Consider the following 21,591-nt stretch of genomic DNA (forward strand, 5'->3'; position numbering starts at 1 on the left):
GCTGCATGCAATCAACTTATGTTTGAGCTTTGCAGAGTCTGATCATCAAAGTCTAAAACGTCTGCTATAAGCGGACCAATTGTGTATGAACATAGGACTAAGAGATTCTATGTGACGTGTTAAAAAAGGTTTGTTTGATGTAGTTTTCACCAGTCAATACATGTACATGGACGTGAGTAGCAAAGGGTGTGCGAATCTGATAGTGATAACGGAGTTATCTGTCCGTAGTTTTCAAAGCATAGACATCTTAGTCTGTTGGCGTATATTTTCCGCAAACCAAAGTTCTCCAATGCGATATCTTCGGTCCTACTTTGTTTTCCTTGGAAATATTTGTTCTGAATTTGTTGTACATAGATGCCCACGTGAAAATTGAATTACTTCTTCATGGATGCTGTCAGCACGAAACAACTGCCTTCTGAACCAGCAAATGTGAGTTGACAAAAAAATTTGACTTTTACTTTTGAGTTTGCAGTGTCTATTTTTTCAAAACAGCAGTATCGGTAAAATTAGTCCCTGCAGATATTCCATCGAATATACTGGGCAGGTCTTAATAAAATGGTAAAAGTTATTGGCATATCTATTATCAGGCATGCCAACTCTTACGCATTGGTTGTGAGACTCATGCAATCACACCAAAGAAAAAATAAGTGAGAAATGCGTGAGATTTTTGCCCCAATTTCCACAATTTTATATATACAGTACTATCATTGATGCATCAATTGCCCCAAAACCAAATCTCAAGCATTGCCTCACACTTGGGTTGGCAGGCCTGTCTATGATTGATGCAAATAACTTGTGATCTATCGTACATAGTTTGATGAAAACTATTATTAGTGATTACGTTTTGCTTTTTTAAAAACTCTTGTTGCAATAGATGTCTAAATTTTGATTAAACTTTTGCTTTTCAGCGATACGTAGTGTCAGGAAGCCAATCATTTAAAAATTATGTCGTTTGATTGAAGCTTTGGTAAGCTCTACAATACTTACATTATTAAGGATATAAATACATACTTTCTCTAAAAACGAGGCGCGTGTCAATGTGAAACCTTGGAACAATTTAACATCTTCTTACTTACCAGTAAATGGTACCATAGAGAACATTGCATTACATTGTTTTCTACAAAGTACCACAAAATGTGATGCTCTTCGCATGCTAAGATGTTATTATACACTTATTTAGTATTCGATATTTACTTGTGTTGGCAATTGTGTGTGAAAAATATTAACAATTTTGAAAATACCTACTAATACTTATTAGTACTCAATGACGGAAATGTGTCATAATTCTGGTTTTACTTGCTACAGCAAATAAAAACAAAAGTGTGCCTAGCTTTCACTAAGCAAGCATTTTCTAATGTTGAAAAATTGTTTTTATTTTATTATTTGGTCGCCATCCCATATTGCAATAATATACCCTGGATGCACGTACATATGCTAGCTTATTCAGGCTATTACTTGTGGTCTTATCCTCCAGGATGCAACTGCCTGTGGCATTTTGCCTCTGACTTTTGATGAACTGCCTGTAGCAGTTCATCAAAAGTCAGAGTTACTAGTACAAAAGCCAGGTTATAAAGCACTAAGCACCATACAAAGTTCATCCCATAGCAATTAAATGGGATTATTTCAGAGCCATGTAGACAACGCCTGGCAGTGTACTATATAAGCGATCGCTAACTTATTGGCATTAATGATTTTTGTCATTCGGAGTCGTTCTACTACGACTACTCATATTTATCACAGATAATAGCATAATAGCAAACCTGAAACTTAAATGTTGGCTAACGATTAAGGTTTATTGAGATGTACAAGATGCTCGATGCTATTAGAAGGTTCTAGCATGTTCTGTAATCACTTTTTCCCAATAAATGATGTAATGCTTAATTTAGTACAAATGCTTTAAAGCTGGCTGAAAAGTTAAATGATGGAAGATCTGCTCTCACTCATATTACTTATGTGCTAGTAGATTTTTTTACTTGCAGCACTACGTGTACATCACCAGGGTATCAAGAATAAAGATAGCAAGGGCAAAATTATACCATTATTGATACAATTGTTGTATCAGCTAGGCAGTCAGCTGAAATGTTAACAAAATTGATTAAAATTATCTAAGTATTTTTATTTCAAGTATTTTTTTAAGTATTCAAGACTAGATTTTTACACCCTCTATCATGGTTATCACATTTACATATTTAGACGTTAGAGCAATGATGCCTCAAGTTTTTATAGCTAGTTATGGTTAAAGTAGTGAGTGTTTTGTTAGGTAGATCGCCTACAGCCAGTTAATGAGTGGTGGGCAAACTGCTTGCAGACGAGGTGTAACTATTGTAGGTGGATGAAACTTTGGCATCTCTGAAAGAACCCATTCCACAGCCTATTGAGGCTGAATCTGCTGCTACTGTACCATCAATTCCAGCTCCAGCAAAACCACCGAGGGCTAAAAAAGGTATCGTTCATCAGTACCTCATGGCATCTTCACCCAATTTCTTGTTGTTTCTTCACTTTCCCATCTTATCGTTGCATCTTTTTGAGTTCTTTTATAGCCAGTGTTGTTTATTTACTGCTAGTCTTTATATTGGCAGCGGTCAGTGTGCCCAATTATTTTTCTCTTGCGCTTTAGTTCCTGATTTGCCAATTATTGAGAGAAGAAACTGGTTGATTCATCTGCACTACATACAGAAGGACTTTGACAGATGCACAGCTATAATAGATGAACAGCTGAAAGAGACAGGTGGCATGTGTGAATATGCAGTCTATGCTAAAGGTATCTCGGAGTCATGCATGCTGCCATTCTCATCAGTATTGCATATCACACGCGCAATTGCTTTTGTACTACGTGTATTATAATAGTATGTAGCAAGAATGGTAATAATTAGTAGTTGTTTGCTCTACCAGCAGCAGTTTCTCATCAACTCCTATATAAGTCTCAATGAATTATATATTTTAGCCCTTATATATAGACAATGGGGAAGGATACAGGAGTCTTTAGACTTGTTTCAAACATGCAGCATTTTAAATCCCAATTCTTGTGACAACCTGAAGCAGGTGGCGAGATCACTGTAAGTTTTACCTGTTATAGTTGCTGACCTAGATTCTACCTATCTATAGTTTCATTGGTTTTGTAGGAAGTTGGAGTTTTCTTTGCTTTTTTAGTTTTTTGCTGGGCAGACACAGAGCAGCTATAGATGTTTACAACGAAGCTGCCGAGTTGAAGGAACATGATTGGGTAGGTGTGCGAATCTGCTGTCTCAATAAAACTTTTAAATATCTAAACATATTTTTAATACGATCTTTTGAAATAAAGTGACATTTTACATGCAACTATGTTATTCCCAAAAGCTGTGTTTGCATATAATCATGTGTTGACCACGAATAGATGTGCATAGGGTAAAATGCTTGATTCACTGGAGTTGTTTATGTGTGGTACCAATACAAGGATATTCATTTTCATACATCATTTTATATACAATATTATAGTTGTATCAAGCATCTGCGTGTAATCAAATGTTGTTTAAGATTGTTGCTATCAGGCTATAAGTTCAAGTTAATGGGTATCATAAAGCTGTCAGTGACAAACATTTGATTGTTGTCTGCTCCTACATTGTAAAAGTAAACAACTTCTACAATAGCTTCTGTAAAGTGCTAGACCAATTTATGACAATCGATAAAGAGTGTATATGCTGCAGGAAATATACCACAATCAAGGCGTATGCTACATGTATCTAGAAAAACGAGAGCAAGCCAAAGAGCTCCTGCAGAAGGCCATACAGTTCCAGAAACATGAACTCTCTTATATAATGCTTGGCAAGTGTTACATGCATGAACAAGACAACAGAAAGGCCATCGAAATATTCCGACAAGCTGTTGAGTAGGTAGAGCATGTCTCATCTGTGCTTTTCTCCAACTCTTTCACTTATACACCTTACCTCCTACTCCTACTCAGTCATATACCTTACTTCCTACTCCTAGTTACTCATATACCTTACCTCCTACTCCTACTTACTCGTATACCTTACCTCCTACTCCTAGTTAATCATATACCTTACCTTCTACTCCTAGTTACTCATATACCTTACCTCCTACTCCTACTTACTCATATACCTTACCTCCTACTCCTACTCACTCATATACCTTACCTTCAAACTCCTACTCACTCATATACCTTACCTTCAGACTCTTTCCTACTCACTCATATACCTTACCTTCAGACTCTTTTCTACTTACTCATATACCTTACCTTTAAACTCTTTCCTACTCACTCATATACCTTACCTTTAAACTCTTTCCTACTTACTCATATACCTTACCTTCAAACTCCTACTCACTCATATACCTTACCTTTAAACTCTCACCTACTTACTCATATACCTTACCTTCAGACTCTTTCCTACTCACTCATATACCTTACCTCCTACTCCTACTCACTCATATACCTTACCTTCAAACTCCTACTCACTCATATACCTTACCTTCAGACTCTTTCCTACTTACTCATATACCTTACCTTCAGACTCTTTCCTACTTACTCATATACCTTACCTTCAAACTCTCCTACTCACTCATATACCTTACCTTTAAACTCTCCTACTCACTCATATATCTTACCTTCAGATTCTCCCCTACTCACTCATATACCTTACCTTCAAACTCTTTCCTACTTACTCATATACCTTACCTTCAAACTCTCCTACTCACTCATATACCTTACCTTTAAACTCTCCTACTCACTCATATATCTTACCTTCAGACTCTCCCCTACTCACTCATATACCTTACCTTTAAACTCTCCTACTCACTCATATACCTTACCTTTAAACTCTCCTACTCACTCATATATCTTACCTTCAGACTCTCCCCTACTCACTCATATACCTTACCTTTAAACTCTCCTACTCACTCATATATCTTACCTTCAGACTCTCCCCTACTCACTCATATACCTTACCTTTAAACTCTTCTACTCACTCATATACCTTACCTTCAGACTTTCTCCTACTTACTCGTATACCTTACCTCCAGTATCTCTCCTACTTACTCATGTACCTTACCTTCAGACTCTCTCATACTCACTCATGCACCGTACCTTCAAACTTTCTCCCATCATCTAACTCTAGTCTTGTCCTTTGCAGATTTTCTCCCGAAAGTCCTGACCTTTTGACGACTCTGGGCATGCTGTACATTGAGGTGAGTTCATAGTTCTTTTTGCAACTAGTTCGAATCCTAGACTGCCTTTGCAGGCTTGTTTGTATCTTCTATTCCACATCTGTACTCATTCTTGCAAATTTTTAAAAATCTTTATTTGAGTTTCTTTGTATAAGTTTAGAAACGTGTAGCTTGTTTGAGTTGTGTAATTGAGAAAGTTTTAACTCTGTTAGCGCTAAAAAAATTTTCACTTCATTTTAAAATTTTTTTTTAATGTTTTTGAATGATTTAAAAGCAATTGAACTTGGAAGCTGAAGTTTGACCAATGATTTTAACTGCTAAACTTAGCTTTTTGCCCAGTGAGTAGCATTAACAATACTAATGATGTCATATCGCATACTAGTACGCTTGGCAGTATCGTTCACCATGAAAGATCGTAATGAGTAATCACTATATGCATGATTAATTCTAGAGGTGATAACATGGCCGAGTGGTGTAGCATTTAGGGTGCCAATAGTAAAATGAAAGGTGCGAGTTCAATTCCTGTGCGAGGCCATTTGTTTTCTTAACATTTTTTGGGTTGCTCGGACAGGCGGACAGAAGATGCTCTTACTATAATAAAAATAGTTGAGTTGACAACTGAAATATTTTGAGCCCTTCTGCAGGTGGGGATGTACCAGAAAGCATTTGAGCATCTCGGCAATGCCATGACTCATAACAATGAGCATGCCAAGGCCATACTAGCTGCTGGTAAACTCATGCAGCAGTTTGGAGAGTTTGACGTAGCACTAATTAAATACAGATTGAGAAGTAGGGAGACTCCTGAGAGCGCACCACTCTGGAACAACATAGCCATGTGCTTTTTTGGCAAGAAGAAATATGTAGCGGTCAGTATCAAATGTTACTTTGCTACCCTATTTGCAGCATGCATTATTCAGTGAAAATTTTGACCTAGTTGCCAATAAAAGTACATATTTTTGTACTAGTTATTTATATTGTCTGTGTTATTACATTATACAGGCCATAGCCTGCTTAAAAAGAGCAAACTATCTCTCACCGTTTGACTGGAAGATTTTGTTTAACCTCGGGCTATCTCATCTCTATATGCAACAATACGCGTCAGCATTCCAGTTCTTCAGCGCTGCCATCAACTTCAACTCTAAGAATGCTGACTTGTACATGCTCCTGGCAGGTGTGATTATACACTCATTTCTCATTAGTGGTGTTCTGACAAACCCTGACAAGTTCTCAATCAGGTTTCAACTCGTGACTATCATTAAAAAAGTTTTTATTTCCAATTTTGTCATATAAAAGTCAACTTGAATAAAGCTAACAGTCAACACTTACTATATGCATTTTGATTTAAAACTCAAACCCATAGGTAATAAGGACAACCTGTTTTGAGTAAGAAATCTGCTGCATTGAACCTCAGAGACTCACTGATGTCACTTCCTTGTAAATATGACACATGAGTTTTTAGTGAATGAAAAACATTTTTTGGCTGTCAGGAGTGTCTTACAATTTTTATTGGCAACACCGAGCGCAGAGTTCATGTTCTTAAAAGACTATAAAACAACCAATTTTATTTGTAATAAGAATTGTTGGTTATAACATCAAATAGTCTGCTCCATATTTTTTATTTTGACATTGCCGTCATTGTTTTGTAGTTGTTTTCTCCCAATTGTGTCATGCATTTTGTATATCCTTTCATATCCTCTAATCTGGATCTCCCACTTCCTAATATCTACCACCTTTATTCAGTTGTCTTGTAAATCTAAGTTTTTTGCTATAGTCGCTCTCACCAACTTAGATGACCCAGAAAATGCTACGCAAGCGTACGAAGAGGCTGTGAGGCTTGCAGATACGTAAGTCATATGGTGTCTCTTCTTAGCCTGATATCTCAAGGTGCAGTAGACCCGCAATCCATTCTCACTCATCAAACTTGTATTATTATAGAAATAACATATGGATCCCTCTCAACTACTCCGTGTTCCTCTTTAAGAATGGTCAGAAACAGGCTGCAGCTCGACAGTTCAAAACGTTTGAGCACAGGCTTAAGGAGAGAATGGACAAAGGAGAGAAAAATATTGACGAGACGGTGAGACAAATAACTTAGTTTTCAATTTGCTCTGTTGATGTTTGTCTGTTAACACTTAGGTGTGTCAACACTTAGGTCTGTTAACACTTAGGTGTGTTAACACTTAAGTCTGTTAACACTCATGTCTGTGAACGCTATGTCTGTTAACACTTAGGTCTGTTAACACTTAGGTGTGTTAACACTTAGGTGTGTTAACACTTAGGTCTGTTAAGACTTATGTCTGTTAAGACTTAGGTCTATTAACACTTAGCTCTGTTAACACTTAGGTCTATTAACACTTATGTCTGTTAACACTTAGGTCTATTAACACTTAGGTCTGTTAACACTTAGGTGTGTTAGTACTTGAGTCTGTTAACACTCATGTCTGTTAACGCTTAAGCCTGGTTCCCATAAACGTCGCAAAGCACCGGCGACAAAACCGCAGGCTATTAGCGGTGAAATGGGAATGTACGCGCCGAGGACCGCCGGTAGTAGCCGGCGGCAACGCAACTGTTTAGTGCTGTTCAAATTTCGCAAAAGGCCGCAGGTAAAATCTTCCTGAAATGCACTGTACAGGTAAAGGTCACCATTATAGGAACGGCATGGCGAGCGAACATTTTATTTGATTACGCAATTATGTCTACGATATTATTAACAATGTGGCTTTTATGTGAACAGATGCCGCCTAGCGTCGCAAGCGTTTTGCTGCGCATGTTACCGCCGGAGTCACGCAATCGATATGGGAATCAGGCTTTATGTCTGTTAACACTTAAGTCTGTTAACACTTAGGTCTATTAACACTTAGGTCTGTTAACACTTAGGTCTATTAACACTTAGGTCTGTTAACACTTAGGTCTGTTAACACTTAGGTATGTTAAGACTTAGGTCTGTTAACACTTGGCTGGCAAGACTGCTTGGTACTAAGGCATTCGCTAACAGCTCTTCTCAGGTAGATACATAGTTTTGTGCCGATTGTAAATCCTTTGATTTTAGCAGTCAAGGTAACAATGCAAGCCCTGGTTCTTCCAACTACCAGGTTTGACTACTCGCACACAAAGAGTTTATTAGCAGTTGTTACCATTAATTAAAACTGCGACTTAACTGAAATGACCATAAAATATTTTGTGAACATATTTTTTTCACTATTTTAGCCTTTTTAGGCATCATTATTCTTTGTTATAATACAAAACTGGCGTAGAAATCTAAAATAGCAAATTTTGCTGAACAATATCAGCTAGAATTATAATTTCTAATAGAAATATAAAAGGACAAGATATAAGAGATTAATTGTAATAGATGGTTGTAACTTTATAGCTAATCTCTGCATCTATTGTAGTCAGATTGGATAAATGTCATCACTTGCTACTGATCTTCTATGGATCGTAGGAGAAATACTCAGGAAGCTGTTGTTGAATGTACATATACAAATAGATGTAAATAGACATCTAGGAATAAGTTTAATGATTTTGTGTGGTAGTTCTCATTACGCTATTAGCCCTGAAGAATTTTTTGTTGTAAATACTAATATAGTAATACCCCATGCGTTTGAAGCATTAGGTCAGCCAATATTACTGCAGCACTCTTACGGGCTGCCTATAGACTAAGTGCTAAATTCAATTGAGGACCATTTGTATCTACAGGTTAAGGAAGTTGCTCAAAAACTTGGACCCGCTCTCCAACTTGGCGAAAATTTAGTCTGGAGGAGGCCAGAATCTGAAGCCCCTCAGCCACCTTCCCAAACGCATAGTAAAGAGCCTGTGATGGTTCCTACAGAACGAGGGTAAGTCAAGGTCATAGCCACTTTTGAGATTTTATGAGCTTCTCTAGTTCACCAAATAAACGATGGATTCACTTGCTATTTTTTGACAATATAGTTGTTATACCGAAGGGAGATGTCACACCAGTTGGTATTTAGTCACGGAAACACTTTGGTCATAACTCCTTTAGTCAACTGGGTTTGGGACATTATACATAGTCATCAGTTAATCTTGGCTTCTACCTTCAACCTGCCACTTATGGGTCGTCTATCTCAACCTGCCACTTATGGGTCGTCTATCTCAACTTGAAGGCTGGTTGTCTCAGCAAAAATAGACATACTAATTGTTACTCAGTAGGGATTACTTGAGAGTTGGATTCTTTTTGGTGTTCAACAACATTTTATGATCTTTATGAGTTTGTTAAACATCGAGGAATTGCTCAGGTCTGCGCTTGACTCATGCATTTATATATGAGCATTTGCATTCTGTATAGCACATTACTGTGATAGCTGCGCAACAATCATTTAAATATATCACAATGCCATAGCTATCCAGCTTATTCCTTATACGCTACATGTTTTGGGCTCAACTAGGCTACACTTTACTAATTTATCTCCTTGTAGTGGTGCTGGTGATGCCGCTGCTGACGCAGTTGACAATGCTCCTGCTCCTCCCGAAGAAGACATCATGATCACAAATGATTCTGCCACTAGCAAGCCTGCATCTAAAGAAGCGAAACCTGCGGAAGCTCAGCCAGTGGCTATCTGACAGAAGCCATCACTGACTCAGCTGTGTTGACAAAGGCTATCATTCCACTGAGTTGGGTCAACACTATAATACCTTCTAGAGCTTATACTATACCCCTGAAGATGTCAATGCAAACAGTATTTTTTCTGAGTGCACTGATGTTGGCAATATCATATAATTTCCGTCCATCAATAACATCTACATAACAAAAATAATTATAACATTGATATATAATTCTTCCATGGAGTCACCTATAAACTATACGTACTAGTATAACATTCTTAAATGTTTTATATTCTACATGACTTCATAAAAAATATCTCTTTGAATAAATTAACATATGGAGATCTAATGTCCTCGAATACTGTGTATACGTTTACTTCTACAGCATCATTTGCCCTCTTTCTCAACTGAATGAACTTAAGATGGAGTTTTCTCCTCCATGAAAAATACTATGATATCAGCTGATGCCAGGCACACAAAGGAGACCACACCTGCAACACATACATGTAACATAGAATGTTGTTTTGATGAAAGGGTTTTGTTCAGGGAAAGTGGCCTCTGAACATACAACTTCAGGCAGTTTGTTTCCTGTTTGTTATCAGGAAACAAACTCTATTTTCATCTGTTTTATTGCTAAAATCTGAGAGCAGCACAAGTAATTTCATCAGTAATGGTACAATGTACATTCATATTATAAGCCTATTCATGGCATGCAGATACACAGCTTTTGGATCACTTGCTATTAATTCTGAAGTGAAATGGCAAGCATTAGTAACATTCCACAGACTATTATTATTAGAGTGGCTAATAGACTACTACTAGTACATCTAATAGACTACTACTAGTACATCTTATAGACAAATACTAGTACACCTAATAGACTACTAATACATCTAATAGACTACTACTAGTACATCTAATAGACTACTACTACTAGTACATCTAATAGACTACTACTACTAGTACATCTAATAGACCACTACTAGTACATCTAATAGACTACTACTAGTATATCTTATAGACAAATACTAGTACACCTAATAGACTACTACTACTGATACATCTAATAGACTACTACTAGTACATCTAATAGACTACTAGTACATCTAATAGACTACTACTACTAGTACATCTAATAGACCACTACTAGTACATCTAATAGACTACTACTAGTACATCTTGTAGACAAATACTAGTACACCTAATAGACTACTACTACTGATACATCTAATAGACTACTACTAGTACATCTAATAGACTACTAGTACATCTAATAGACTACTACTACTAGTATATCTAATAGACTACTACTAGTACATCTAATAGACTACTAGTACATCTAATAGACTACTAGTACATCTAATAGACTACTAGTACATCTAATAGACTACTACTACTAGTATATCTAATAGACTACTACTAGTACATCTAATAGACTACTACTAGTACATCTAATAGACTACTACTAGTACATCTAATAGACTACTAGTTAATTTAATAAACTAATGTTGTCTACAAAGACCGGGAACAACATTGTATGTGAAACACGTTATTAACATATTTCACTCTACTTACCTAAGCATAGCCAGTAGGAATATGACAAAGGAAAACTCTGCATGACTGTAAAAAAAATGTAATGCATGGAATGGGCTGCAGTTTTATCGATCACCGTTGCAAAATATTATAAAAAGATGGCAAGAAGGTTAGGAGTTGCATCCCATGCCTGCCCTACTAGGAATTCATTAAGGGAGTTTTGTGATATAATTTAAATCATAGGATTTCTTGTCTCTATATTTGTACTAAGCATTGTTCAAAGACATTGTGTGATGTCCAGCTTTACTGTGTAAGTAAATGAAGGTATTATTACATTTTTTATTCAAGCCAATATCATAACATAGACAGAGAATATTGTCTGTGATTTTATCATCAGTTCTTTTAGAGACCAAGTTTCTAACATTTCTACAACATCATAACAATTATTCTCTTCAGCAGACTGATTTAGCTAGCCTAAACATCAAGGCTAAAAAAGCTTCCTCTTATGTAATTGAATGCTTACCGATGCAGGATATCAAAACATGAAGAATGCTAAGTAGGGCAACAAAAAACCAATGCGCTTTCCTCACAGAACCAACAAGCATAAGAAGCAGCATGCTGTAGGCTGTCACCATAGACATAAGGTTTACTACAAGAAGACAACAAAATAGTGACGGACCAAATGCCTTACCATTCTTCAAACTCTATATCCTCTGTTATCTTGTAATAATCACTTGTGAGGTTGTACAGCTTTAAACAAACTTAAACAGCTAAGTTGCCATAGGAATCTCTGGATCATAATCTTTTCTTGCACTGAACTCGATACAAAAATGATACTTATTTACAAAGGCTTCAATGCAGAAAAACCACGTTTAGTGTGCAGTCGTGCACTGTGCACTATCGTACACTGTGCACTGTAAAGGTCCTTCAACGGTCATAATTTCTGCCCAGACTCCCGGTGCCCACTGACGGCTCAGTATTTTACACAGCAAGCTCTTATGTTTAGCTGGATTGCGGTAGAAGCTGGAGGGTTAAATTGATATATATTGACCTATACTCTGGACTGAAGTTGAACTATATAATGAAGCACCTAGATTTGCTGCAAATAACTATATACATGTAGTTCTGAGAGTCAACTCTAGCTGAGGCGAGTAGAGATCTTGTAAAGCAAGTTTGAAGGCTTTATTAGATACATCCAGCGAAACAAATCTTCTTTGTACCAACGGTTGGCAGCACTTAATAAGATTGCACAAAATTTACTTGAAAAAAGAGCAGCTCATAAAATTAGCAAAAAATTATTGTGCAAGCCGCTGTAACAATACGTAGTATATGCAGTGGATTTAATTTATGGTCAGTTCAAGTTATTCAGCATCTTAGCAGAGCTTCGGCAGTAAAATTGACAAATATTTATGTGGATCATATCAGCTGAAACAAAGAAGGTATTTGCCACATAAAAGAAATAAAAACATGCTGTCTAAAGGTAATTCGACGCCAATTGGTTCAAACCTTTTATAGTCTCTGCACTCTCAAATAATATTCCAATCATCAGTTTTATTGAGAACCTCAACGTAGTGTCCTAATAATAAGGTTAGTTTATGTAGCAACTTTATCAAATATAGCTTTTCACCATATTCAATATTAAAAGATCAAAAGTTTACAAAGTTTGTTAAAACATGAAAATATTTATATGTAATAATGTTGAAAAGTCAAAATTCAATTTAAATATTATGACATACTTTTTGATTGTGTTGAAAACAAGCAGCATTGGTCCAAGTCTATCCAAGTGATAAAATCAAAAGGAGCCCGTGCATCAAACTTTTCTAATCTGTAAACATTTGACAAAGTATCATATAAGGTACTAGATGAGATGCAGTCATATAAGATACTAGATGAGATGTAGTCATATATGACACTAGATGAGATGTAGTCATATATGGTGCATGATGGTATATAATCATATATGATACTAGATGAGATGTAATCATATATGATACTGGATGAGATGTAGTCATATATGATACTAGATGAGATGTAGTCATATATGACACTAGATGAGATGTAGTCATATATGACACTAGATGAGATGTAGTCATATAAGATACTAGATGAGATGTAGTCATATATGACACTAGATGAGATGTAGTCATATAAGATACTAGATGAGATGTAGTCATATATGGTGCATGATGGTATATAATCATATATGATACTAGATGAGATGTAGTCATATATGACACTAGATGAGATGTAGTCATATATGACACTAGATGAGATGTAGTCATATATGGTGCATGATGGTATATAGTCATATATGGTGCATGATGGTATATAGTCATATATGATACTAGATGAGATGTAGTCATATATGATACTAGATGAGATGTAGTCATATATGATACTAGATGAGATGTAGTCATATATGACACTAGATGAGATGTAGTCATATATGACACTAGATGAGATGTAGTCATATATGATACTAGATGAGATGTAGTCATATATGATACTAGATGAGATGTAGTCGTATATGACACTAGATGAGATGTAGTCATATATGGTACTAGATGAGATGTAGTCATATATGGTACATGATGGTATATAGTCATATCAGCTGCTAGAGAGGAGCGAGCACACGCGCACGACACCATACAATATAACTAAGTTGCAGTCCTACTCCTACAAAGCACAAATAATGAAATGTAATACATACCTGTAAATACCTTGACCTAGGCCTGTCATTATGTAAAATCCAGAGTAAAAAGCATAGAGACATTTAGCTAAATGCCATAATATTATCTGAAACAGAAATAAGCGCGCACACTTAAACTTTATAATCTTGGTGCTAATCTCTATTAAGGTTGCACTCGGCCAATTAGTTCAAATCTGTAATATAACAAAAAATACCAACCAAATCGGTTTGGGAATTTCAGGCTTCAACTGGACTTAGCAACCATGAATTTACAGATTTAGCTCTCTTATATTCAATCCTGATTAAGTAGTCGACCATGTTCTGAGCATAACCTCATAATTTCAACTTGATATTATTGCTATAGTCTCAAAGGTACAATCAATGCTGCCAGATTACAACTGCTCCAAGTCATTTCTTATTATAGCTGCCAGTTTTCATTAAATCTCTGGTTTAAGTCTTAGTTTTTCTAAAGCTAATGCACCTTGGTTTGCTACAAGCACCTGTTGTAGTGTTCGAATATAGCCTTACCTTGCAAACAGACAATACTTTCTCTTTTTCTGGCATCAATTATTCTTTCAGTGAGTTGACAAGTCAGTAAGTAGTTTTCAGCTTTGTAGATCAATCAATACGATATAAGGTAATCCAAATTCACCCAACTTCCAATACATTGATAAGCATAAGACGTGCGTCTCCCAAGCTATTTTACTGCTACTAGCTCGACTGCATTACCTCACTCACTGTAAGCGCCGCATATATTGTTTACATCCATTCTGTACTTCATTCACCGAGAATAAACCCTTTTGTTTGTATGTAGCCAAGCAATAGCCGAGATGAGCCAATCACAGGCTGAACAAACCATAAGACACAACCTTATTACAGGTATTGATTGAAGCAATGATTAGTTGATATTCTCAAGTCTACAAGCAACAAGGAAAATACAATGGCTGCTTCAGAAAGTGATTTGTGTTCGAAGTTTGAAGCTTTTTGTAGCTTTGGATCTGGGAACGCTGCAAAGAAGACGCTGACGACCAAAAACTGCACTAAGATCTTCAAAGATTGTAAGCTGTATGGTAAAGCGCTGACATCCACAGACACGGATATTGCTTTCAGCAAGGTCAAGACGAAGGGCAAAACGTAAGTCTCGTTTCAATAAGAAATCAGCGTTGGGGTGCAGTATGTCTCATCTATAGAATCATCCTTCTAGAATATCTATTTATGAGCAGAAAGATACAGACACTTTAAGAAGACCTTTCTTTTGACTGCAGATCCCCATTTTATGAAAGAGTGTGAGTTGAGAGGCAGCTTTCAGTATAAATACCAAACTTTTGCAAATTGTCATTTTCACAAATCAGATGGAGATTATGAAATGCAGTAGCTGCAGGGTGCTTTGATCTTTTACAGTGAGATCACTTTGGCCGAGTTTAATAAGCTTCTGGAGGAAGTTGCACCAAAGTACATGAAAGATGCCAAAAAGGGCAGCAAAGAAGAGGCAATTGCAGATATGAAACAGAAGATATGTGAGCGTGGGCCTTCAACAGCTGGTACCACGGTGAGACATTGTATTGGATAGACCTAGCAATGCATCGGTTACATTTGAGTGAATTCTCTGTTTGCTGATATACAGTTTCCACTACCAGATCTGAAAAATAATTTGTAAAGCAAGAACTTTGTTTATCGCATTTGTTGGATATGCTAGCTAATGCATTGTACCTGAAGTAATGAGATTTGTTTGCTCAACTCAGTATCAATAGCTGAACTAAATCCCTGTGAACAGCCGCTTTCAATTGATTGTTTGCATAATAAATCCCATTAACATTTTTAATGCAATCAATTGCACCGAGGCGTTGATTACAGGAGGGGATAAGAACTATTTTATTGGTCTGTGTGCACCCTTTTGGTTGCTTATTCCTTACCTAATTGGTATTTTCAGGATAATGAAATTAAGATCTGGCGCAGCAAAAATCTGTTCAAGTACTTGTTCTCAATTATTGTGATTTTTCAGAAGGAACATTCTCTGCTGCCTGTAACCTGGCAGCTGGTGCTTGGCAACTAGCTTTAAGGCACTTGAGCTTCTCAAAGTTAATATGTGGCAAGATAAAACGTTTTGTTTGTTTTCATGTGTCGGTGATAAGAAAAGTCAGCCTTTGTTAGAACCTGTCATTTGAAATGCTTGAATAGCAGTTGAATAAGAGACCGCTCGCTCGTGTCTAATCTGCAACTGTTGCCTACAGGAATGCAGCTCTGCCCATTTGTGTTTGCTTTAACTAACATTAGAAAAGAATTAGTCCATTTGCTAAAACGAGTCACATTTGCAAATCTATTCTGCTTGTTCCATACTCTAACCATAGTATTCATCCATAACTAAGTTTTTTTCATGGTTATTGATAATCAATGAATTAACAACACTTGCATCTGTCTGGAGGTATTATCCAATTTAATTCTAACCTTGTATTACTTCAGCAATATTACTAGCATATATATTATTATATATATTTAGTGTATATATAGCCTATATTCTTATTAATTAAACTTGTCAGTATTATTCCAAAACTGCAAGCCATGTTTAACAATACTTCACATTTACCAATGGGATTTGAACTCATCATAGATTATATGCTGAACTGATGCACTAATGCAGGGAACGAGTAAAACTGGAGGCGTGTCCAAGATGACCGATGCCAGCCTGTATACTGGATCGCATGCAGAGAGATTTGACAAGGATGGCAAAGGCAAGGGAATTGAAGGCCGTGAGAATGTAGCCGACAACTCTGGCTATGTTGGAGCGTACAAGGAAGCTGGAACCTACGACAAGAAGCACTGATTGTTTCAGTCCAACTGACATGTTTAGCCTTTTGTTACGAAGTCCGCGCAGGCGGAATATTTAAGCATGGCTTTTAGTACTTACAATATGAGTGAATCAATTTTTGCTATGGTTAGGCTTTGACTATTTTTTGCATATCACCTGAGTTTCACAAATTGAGTGTTGCTTTGTCAATCATATCAGGTCTGTCAATTCATTTCAATAAAAACCACCAAAAGCAGTCACGGTTCGAGAATAAAAAATTTTTTTTCAACAGTACAAATATTATGCTTAGCAATCCTTGATGGCTCTCAGATGAAAGGTCAATTTCGAGGTTCAGTGAATTAAGCCAAGAAATATTTGAGTTGCCATTAAATATTTATGCTGACACACAAAAGCAAGCAAGTGATTACAAAAGTTCAAATCAAGTTATGTCAATAACCTTCTTTGATAGACACAAGCCACCAGTATTAGCATTTGTACAATCTTTGAAAGAAGGCATTGATTAACTTTCACTGTGGGCTTCCATGCTGATAAGAGGCAGATTCATCTGAGCAGAAAGAATTCTGTAAACATATTTAGATACATCTGTAGGAATGAGCAAGTATCCTGCTTTTACCTTAGAGTTACCACGAGACTGATACCCGGCCAGACAGTACAAAATCTTTTGATAACCTGACCACAGACATACAATTTATTTTGAGCTAAGTGCTGTGTGAGACAGCAGTGAGAAAAGGTACGCAGTATCAATGCCCGTACCACAAAAAAGTTTAACTTTCAAAAGCAAACAGGTTTACAAACCCATTTTCACCAACTATACCAGCAGTTTTCCTGCCATAATATTATCCTGTAGTGCAAAGCTACACAATGTCAGTCTACAATGATAATCATTTAGGAATGGAGTCTAGTTATTATGAGTCATCCGTAACTGATAACATCGAAATATAGTTTAAGAAGAAGGTCAAGGTCAGAGTTGTTAAAGATGAACTTGCACAAAATTTTAGTAGATTTTATCATTCTAGATTATCATTATCATTTTAGATTCTTCTATCATTTGTGATTGTTTTTGATGTTTGAGGTGATCTGACAGCCAGGATGTTTTAAGATTAAAATTGACAAAACTTGATCACAGTTAAATCACTCAAATCAAATGAAAGTCCGATTATGATGTCTATAGTTGCAAGGAGATCGACAGAGTAGAGACGATCAATGCTGCAACTTGAACGCAATAGCCGATATCAACTATAGCACCGATAACAACTAGTGACATCATTTTGCAAGTATTTTTTGCTGAGCGCTTAAACTGCAATCAAGTTTTTTCGATTTTAATCTTAAAACAACCCGACGGTCAGATCACCTTAAACATACAAAACAATGGCAACAATAGAACAATACCGATAATTTTTGATAAAATCTACTAACTTTTTTGAAAAGTTCAGCCTAGAAGTTGTATACACCATAAAAACCTGCTGATTGCAAATAACATCCATTCATGATGAACAGAGTTTACATCTATTTATTTACACAATTTAAAAAATATAACAAAATGTTTTATAAAACAAAACATTTCAAAAATTAACACACATAGTATCCTTGTAAACCCTAACCAACTTTTTACCAGGCCTTAACTCAAGCAATAGACCTTGTGTTGTGCACCCAACTAAGCACTGTGCGACTAGTACTACAGCTCTAGCATGTTACGCTGATTTCATGAATCTTCAACTGCTGATCTTGCCCACAACTCGCAAGTTGTAGAACATTTTTCTCGTTATTTCCACCTGCGGAGCCTACTTTAGGTCTAAACTGAAGTCTTTTCACTGTCAGATGGTGAGCAGAGCTGTAAGTACAAAACGCAACATGTCTTCTGCAAAGGCACATAAAATAAGCATAAGGATTCTACTCTACAAAATGATAATACATAAATATAGGAGTTGTGTTTTCAATGATTGAATGTAACTACAAATCCGAATATAAAATTTAAGATACTGCTAAACAGCATCAGATCTATTTTTCGACTTTATTATGGTAAGCAAATCGTCACCCTCAAAATGTGACCATGAATAATACCATTTAAATTCTCCAGCCAGCAGTCGTGATACACAGCTATACATAACATGATGTTGCCAGGAAGGGCAGCCAGACCTGAAGTGGTAATTGTTAAGAAACAAGAGCATTTGCAGTGCAAAAAACAACAAAGAAATTATATACAAAGCTATATATTAGAATAAAATTTGATATACTAAAACGATAGCGCACAATAGTTAATGGCTGTAGTACAATTCAAAAAATGAGAGGACGACTCCATTGCGGCTTCTCTCCTTACAGCCCATGAAAATGTTTTACATATCCTTTCTCAATGTGTATCTTCCTAGTCTCACTTAGGCATGAATACATAGCTAGTGTATTCCACAAGATAGTCAGCAAAAAGAAGCACCTACACTGCCCTTCACCCTCTGGCAGAGAACTTATCGCTACCATTATGAGTGTTATCTATCAAAATTAGCCAATTTTAACAGAGTAGTCAAGATAGGTATATATTCATCTGCTGACATATCTTTATTAATTACAAAACCTGAAAAACAAGGAATTGCTGATGAAGCGTTGAAGACTATTTAAAATTTTGAGACAAGTTTTACTTACCTGATGTCAAGTGAGTTAAGTTCCATCAGTCCAGCAGAAATGCTCCAGGAACACAAGCGTATTTCTCCACTTTCCAAACCAACCCCGACTAGATACCTGGTAGATTTAATCAATGAGGTTATAATATTTGATGACCAGGTTAACCATTATGATTACTGACCAGCTGCTCCTGTTCAGCTATCGTCTGCTGCGGAGTCATTTGTTTCCAAAAGCAGACATATATGCAAATACATGTATGATTAATGTGATAGGTCGCTGCGGGTGATGGTATGGATCGCTTCATTAAATCTTCCATCGACTGCGATAAAACTGAAAATTCTTATAGACGACAATCAAAGTTCTCTAAAAAATACAGCCTTACTAATGTAAGCTGTAGTAAGAAGTAGACCCAATTTAAACTGATAACATTTTCTTGGCACCTCTCGTCTGGACAAGCCTTTGTGCACTGTAACCTTGTAACCTTGCAGCATGGTAAACAGTTGAGCTAACAGAACTGGGCTGTATAATGTTCATTTGCTTAATCTCTATTTTAAATTTGAAACATATCCAACATACAAATAAAGTAAATAAGGTAAAAGAGCTCTGATAAACGCACTTGGTTAAATTGACGAGTTTGGAAAAAATTGAACATTGTAATTCGATCAGTTGCTGGAATGTAATTTAAGGCTCATACGCACAGTGATATTTCTGAAAAAAACAACTCATATCTATAACATGCACGTAACTCTTTTGCATCTGTAAAGTAGATTAAACTGGAGGATATGCCATCTATGAACCAGTTATCAACTCTGGAGTAAAGCCTGCAAGTAATTGTTCACCAAATACTATTTTCATATGAAGTAAGGAGGAGGCACCTGCAACACATGCCAAGTTTTGTTGTCTTGCATGAAACATTTAAGTATCGATTTCTACTTAACGCTAAGATCTAGGACAGAAGGATAAAAGAGGTAATTGGTGCAATTAATATTACAGCATCCTGTCCGAGATGACACAAAGCCACCAGATCAGCTAGAATTAATCTTGTAATCCAATAATAACCGACTTCTGAGTACGATAAATAGAGATAAAATTTAATAGTTCTCTTGGCATTCCCACAACTTATGGCTCCTTAATAACATTATTTCGGTTTTATTCTGTAACTCCTTGAATAAATTGCCTTGGGAAACATCTGCCTCAGCTGGCCTTATTATGGTTATCACGCACAAGCTTATTACATTGTTTGTTTCACGAAATGTTTTTCATTATGTCTAGTATCGCAGTTGAAACTCTACATCTTGAGAGTATGACTTCAAATCTTTTGAAAACTTTAGCATTGCAATGAAGCCTATTTAAACTATATAATGATAGCGTTTTATCTATAAATCTTATACGATTATTATTGTTATTATAATATACTGTTATTATTATCATTATAATATACGGTTATTAGTATCATTATAATATACGGTTATTAGTATCATTATAATATACGGTTATTAATATCATTATAATATACTGCTATTAGTATCATTATAATATACTGTTATTAGTATCATTATAATATACGGTTATTAGTATCATTATAATATACGGTTATTAGTATCATTATAATATACGGTTATTAATATCATTATAATATACTGCTATTAGTATCATTATAATATACTGTTATTATTATCATTATAATATACGGTTATTAGTATCATTATAATATACGGTTATTAGTATCATTATAATATACGGTTATTAATATCATTATAATATACTGCTATTAGTATCATTATAATATACTGTTATTAGTATCATTATAATATACGGTTATTAGTATCATTATAATATACTGTTATTATTATCATTATAATATACTGTTATTAGTATCATTATAATATACGGTTATTAATATCATTATAATATACGGTTATTAGTATCATTATAATATACTGTTATTATTATCATTATAATATACGGTTATTAGTATCATTATAATATACTGTTATTAGTATCATTATAATATACGGTTATTAGTATCATTATAATATCATTATAATATACGGTTATTAGTATCATTATAATATACGGTTATTAGTATCATTATAATATAGTTATTAGCATCATTATAATATACAGTTATTAGTATCATTATAATCTACGGTTATTAGTATCATTATAATATACGGTTATTAGTATCATTATAATATACGGTTATTAGTATCATTATAATATACTG

General features: G+C 35.6%; 4 protein-coding genes across 5 annotated transcripts in view; 2 read left to right on the top strand and 2 right to left on the bottom strand.

The window, feature by feature from the left end:
* Window positions 1-328: 328 nt before the first annotated feature.
* Window positions 329-9,979, top strand: LOC137389753 (Bardet-Biedl syndrome 4 protein-like). Of its 2 annotated transcripts, XM_068075840.1 has the most exons (13): window positions 329-429; window positions 2,329-2,443; window positions 2,618-2,761; window positions 2,945-3,056; window positions 3,151-3,223; window positions 3,684-3,865; window positions 5,127-5,181; window positions 5,805-6,026; window positions 6,160-6,331; window positions 6,932-7,004; window positions 7,096-7,237; window positions 8,857-8,996; window positions 9,597-9,979. In XM_068075840.1, exons 1-13 carry the CDS (start codon window positions 385-387, stop codon window positions 9,739-9,741), a joined length of 1,620 nt encoding a protein of 539 aa, XP_067931941.1. In that variant the 5' UTR covers window positions 329-384; the 3' UTR covers window positions 9,742-9,979. The 2 variants fall into 2 exon arrangements, with proteins under 2 accessions (XP_067931941.1, XP_067931942.1); XM_068075841.1 differs by lacking the exon at window positions 5,805-6,026.
* LOC137389754 (putative transmembrane protein 244) lies at window positions 9,974-14,582 on the bottom strand. The gene is made up of 6 exons (XM_068075842.1): window positions 14,474-14,582; window positions 13,967-14,052; window positions 12,993-13,081; window positions 11,780-11,905; window positions 11,299-11,343; window positions 9,974-10,214 (listed from the first exon to the last, which is right to left on the bottom strand). The coding sequence occupies exons 1-6, from the start codon at window positions 14,507-14,509 to the stop codon at window positions 10,141-10,143; spliced, it is 456 nt and encodes a 151-aa protein (XP_067931943.1). The 5' UTR covers window positions 14,510-14,582; the 3' UTR covers window positions 9,974-10,140.
* A 276-nt stretch (window positions 14,583-14,858) lies between these two features.
* LOC137389741 (tubulin polymerization-promoting protein family member 2-like) lies at window positions 14,859-17,019 on the top strand. The gene is made up of 3 exons (XM_068075826.1): window positions 14,859-15,079; window positions 15,347-15,494; window positions 16,584-17,019. Exons 1-3 carry the CDS (start codon window positions 14,886-14,888, stop codon window positions 16,764-16,766), a joined length of 525 nt encoding a protein of 174 aa, XP_067931927.1. The 5' UTR covers window positions 14,859-14,885; the 3' UTR covers window positions 16,767-17,019.
* A 773-nt stretch (window positions 17,020-17,792) lies between these two features.
* LOC137389738 (elongator complex protein 2-like) overlaps window positions 17,793-21,591 on the bottom strand; it is a 44,130-nt gene continuing 40,331 nt past the window's right edge. Inside the window, exons 17-18 of the mRNA XM_068075824.1 lie at window positions 19,386-19,481; window positions 17,793-18,582 (exon numbers count right to left, since the gene is read on the bottom strand). Coding sequence (XP_067931925.1) covers window positions 18,435-18,582; window positions 19,386-19,481 — 244 coding nt within the window. The 3' untranslated portion in view covers window positions 17,793-18,434. The remainder of the gene's footprint in view (window positions 18,583-19,385; window positions 19,482-21,591) is intronic.

Source organism: Watersipora subatra, chromosome 3, assembly GCF_963576615.1.
Source record: "Watersipora subatra chromosome 3, tzWatSuba1.1, whole genome shotgun sequence".
NCBI lineage: Eukaryota > Metazoa > Bryozoa > Gymnolaemata > Cheilostomatida > Watersiporidae > Watersipora > Watersipora subatra.